Raw genomic sequence first — 4399 nt, forward strand, 5'->3', positions numbered from 1 at the left:
AAAAATGAAAGCAATATTTTTTAAAGCATTTTCTCAAGTTAACAAACAAGATTGAAATTGGTTTCAGTTGCTGAATTTAAAAAAGAGAGAGACATTTAAGTTGGTCGTTTAGGGAAAGCAGTGTAAATAGTGGGGAGATGGTTGTGCACTCTGATCACATTGCTGGGAAGCCTGGATTGACAATTTTTAGGCATGAGTCATCTGCCTACATGCAAATCGTAGGATCAAAATGTTTGTTTACTTGTAAGCCCTTAAATGACTGCTTAATGGGCAGGACTGGGGAGATGGGGCAGTGGGTAAGAACACTTCCTGGCAAACATGAGAACTTGGGTTCAGATCCCTAGCATCATGTAAGAAGCTGAGTACAGCACCCCTGAAATGTCAGCATCAGATTGCAAGAGGAGACGGGAACATCGTTGGGGATCGCCGGCTATCATCCTAGTCAAATAACCAACAAGTTCTAGGTTTCTCGAAAGAACCTGTCTCAAAGGGAGCTCTGAGAATCTAAGTTGGGAATCACAACATCTATGAGTTCTGCAAACACACGAGCACACTGACAGTGGTTTGGGAAAACTAGCTTATTTTTCCCTTAGAAATAATAAGAACAAAAGTTTCATGTCAGCCAGCAGAATCTTGGGCTTATTCTTGGGAGGAATAAAAGCAGAGTCTCATATATTTGTATGTCCCAAAATAGAGTCAACACATGAACAACCAAGATGTGGTATTTATACATAATGAAATACTATTCAGTTTTATAAAGCAGTGACATTCTGACACCTGTTACGACATAGGTAAGCCTAAATGGCACTGTGTAAGTGAAGTGTGCTGGTCACACAGCCCACAGACAGTATGATTCCATTCTATGCAGCACTTAAAGTTGTTAAATTCTGAAGCAAAAAAATGGATGATGGTTACTGAGGGTCAGAGGAGAGAGCAGAATGTGGAGCTAGTGTTTAAGGGTAGTGGGTAGAGAATTTCAGCTCAGATGACAAAAATGCTTCTAAGTGTGGTTTCTGGTGGCAATTGAACACCAATGTAAATGTGCTTAGTACCACTGAACTCAGTACCACCAAGCTTAGAAGCACTACATACAAAGAATGGAAAGTTTTGTTACATAAAATTTACTATTAAAAAAAAGGAGGGCAGCCATCTTCTAGTAACTCACCAAAATGACGAACACAAAAGTAAAGAGGAGAGGCACTCGGTATGTGTTCTCTAGGCCTTTTAGAAAACATGGAGTTGTTCCTTTGGTCACGTACATGCGACTCTACAAGAAGGGTGATATTGTAGACATCAAGGGAATGGGCGCTGCTCAAAAAGGAATGACCCACAAGTGTTACCATGGCAAAACCGTTAGAGTCTACAATGTCACCCAGCATGCCGTGGGCATCATTGTAAACAAGCAGGTTAAGGGCAAGATTCTGGCCAAGAGGATCAATGTGTGGATTGAGCACATCAAGCACTCGAAGAGCAGAGACAGCTTCCTGAAGCAGGTGAAGGAGAACGATCAGAAGAAAGAAGAAGCCAAAGAGAAGGGCACCTGGGTTCAGCTGAGTCTCCAGCCTGCGCCACCCAGAGAAGCTCACTTTGTGAGGACTAATGGAAAGGAGCCTGAGCTGCTGGAGCCCGTTCCATAGGGATCCACGGCCTAATGGACAAAATGGAAATAAAGGACCCAGACTGAAAAGTGTTTTCCTTAAAAAAAGAAAGAAAGAAAAGAGAATGAGCATGTTAGTTTTTGGTAACTGTAACAAAATATCTGAGGCAACTGGCTGAAAAGAACAGTCTCATTTTGCTCACAGCTGAGGAAGTTTCAGCCTGTAGTCCTTTGACCCCATTGGCTTTGGGCCCGTGGTATGATCACACCATGGTAGGAAGCATACAGTGATGACTTACTATACCTCCAGGCTGCATGTGATATTGAGCTACCCAGTTATTCCAAAGAATCAAAGGTTTGCTAAGTAGTTAAATTACAAATTGAGGACAGAGTGTTGTTACTGTTATATCTGAGGATGTGAAATTGATGTGGAATTTAGCCTCCTTAAAGCAGTAGAAAGTAAGAGATGATGTGGTGGGACTGTTCGTGACAAGGTTCATCTTTGAGTGTGAGAATTTCCTGATGGAGAGGAAGTAGGTCTTTTAGCCAAGGGTAGTGATTCACAGAAAGGAAGTGACAAATTTGGACCATATAGCAAAACTTTGACTCTAAATAAATATATGTACAAGTTAGTGTGGGTGGAAGGAAGGGCTGTGTGCATGCGTGTGTGTGTGTGTGTGTGTGTGTGTGTGTGTGTGTGTGGTGTGAGGGTGAGGAGAGAGAAAACGAGAGAGAGAGAGAGAGAGAGAGAGAGAGAGAGAGAGAGAGAGAGAGACTAAGCAGAAGGTACCCCTTAGGCGCTGTCACCTTGTTTAGAGATGGAGCCTTTTATTAGCTGGCTCTTGCCAATTTGGTAGGCCTGTGGGTCGGTGAGTCTAAGGATCCACCCGTTCCAGGGTCCTGCGCTTTTTAAAATGAATTCTAGGGATCAAACTCAGCTCTACATGTTTGCACAGTAGGGCCTTTACGAACTGAGCCATCCCTATACCCTACACCTAGAACTTTCAGTGAGAGAAACTTCAAGTGTGTTGAATTGCTGACATCTCAGATTTCTTGGGCCATCTCCTCAAAATATTTGCTCCTTTATGAACTCTCCTCCAAGTGTTATTTTGAGAAATCCTGTATATTCGGGTATATTTACAGAGTTGAATAATATTTCAATACATTTTTAAAAGACAAATGTGTGGCCTTTGGCCTCCCTGGGCATGGATGTTATCATGTTCCAATCAAATAAAAATATCTATCTTACTTGAAAAAGAAATCTTTCATTTTAAGCTCTCTGGAAAAGTTTAAAACAGAAAAATATTATTTCCTTAGAAGGGCTAATAAATAATTCAGATCAGCTATGAATTGTGACAAAAAGTTTTCCTTTTTGGAGAATCTCAGCCCTCTTCCTGTCATGGATTAGAGTTGTTTTGTGGTTACCTCACACCTAATCATGATGCCTTCCAGAGGTGTCTCAAATACCCCTCTCTCTTCCCCTTTCCTTCCCTCTCCTCCCTTCTCTTTCTCTTCTTCTTTTTAATTTTAAATCTTTGTTGTTTTGGTTAAATTTAGTCTACTCTCCATTCTAGGGTTTACCATTGACTTCTAAGTTTGGCCAGTGAAGACGTAAGGAATTATGGTTGGTTAAAGGATGGGCATGTGATCCAAATGATGTGAATTATATACAGTCTCTCTCTCTCTCTCTCTCTCTCTCTCTCTCTCTCTCTCTCTCTCTTTCTCTCTCTCTCTCTGTCTATCTTTGGACATGAATCAAGGACTTCACACATGCTAAGCCAGTGAACCAGAGATCTAGGTAGGGACTAGGGGAGATAGAGGCCCCAAGGCCATGCTCCCAGAAATCTATTTCCTTCAGCTAGTCTCCAATAAAGGGTCTAGAACTCTCGAAGCAGCCACTGCCAGCTGGGCACCAAGCTGTCAACACATGAGCCTTTGGGGGAGGGGCACTTTATACCCATCCCTAAGAGCTGGTAATGTCATTACTGTACTGGTGCTTACTGGAAAATTGTTATTATTTGGGATGCTGGGGGTTGAACATGCTACTGACCTATTTTTTTCAGCCTAAAAACATTTGTGTGTAATAGTGTATACATGCAGAATGACATATATTCATACCTTAGAGTACATGGCAGCATCTCGGTGGCTCTTCCTCCTCTGTCGAACTTTTTGTTGTCAGCATTAGTATTTTGGGTGCTGTTTAAGTAGAAGCCACAGGCACAGGAGCGAGCTTGGAAAAGCCATTCTGGGCTACAATTCTCTCCTGTGATCCCGGAAGCTATCTCTCCCCTTCATCAGTACATGATGTCTTGCTTACTTGCTCATGCCAACTCCTTGAGTAATGAAATTATCTCTACAGTTTATCCCTTTATTTCCAGCACCTCGCACAGCGACTACCACAGTGTATGCTATAGTAGATATTTTGTGGAATAAATAGACGTTATAAGTAACGAATGTTAACTAAAGTGTTAGTTACAAATAAAATGAATATACTGTATCAACACTATTATTTATTATTTTATTTTATGTGTGTTTATTTTTTGTCTGTATATGCGTGCGTGCATGTAGACCATATACATGCCTGCCTGATTTCTGTAGAGGCCAGAAAAAGGTGTGGGATCTACTGGAAATGGTTATATGGGTGCTGGGAATTGAACCTGGATTATCTGGAAGAGCATCCAATGCTCTTAACTGCGAGCCATCTCTTCAGACTCCTGAAGCCATTACTTATTATTTCACGCTGTCCATGGCTCTACCAAGACCAACTTCCAAGTGCATTTCTTTGCCTGAGGGTTTTCTCTG

The 4399-nt window shown here is 41.6% G+C and overlaps 1 protein-coding gene across 1 annotated transcript; it reads left to right on the forward strand.

Annotated features, from left to right (window-relative positions):
* The first annotated feature begins 1051 nt into the window (after nucleotides 1-1051).
* On the forward strand, nucleotides 1052-1637 carry LOC102550668 (60S ribosomal protein L21-like). The gene has a single exon (XM_039098195.2). It carries the CDS (start codon nucleotides 1170-1172, stop codon nucleotides 1635-1637), a length of 468 nt encoding a protein of 155 aa, XP_038954123.1. The 5' UTR covers nucleotides 1052-1169.
* Nucleotides 1638-4399: the final 2762 nt, after the last annotated feature.

This window comes from Rattus norvegicus, chromosome 19 (assembly GCF_036323735.1).
Source record: "Rattus norvegicus strain BN/NHsdMcwi chromosome 19, GRCr8, whole genome shotgun sequence".
Lineage (NCBI taxonomy): Eukaryota > Metazoa > Chordata > Mammalia > Rodentia > Muridae > Rattus > Rattus norvegicus.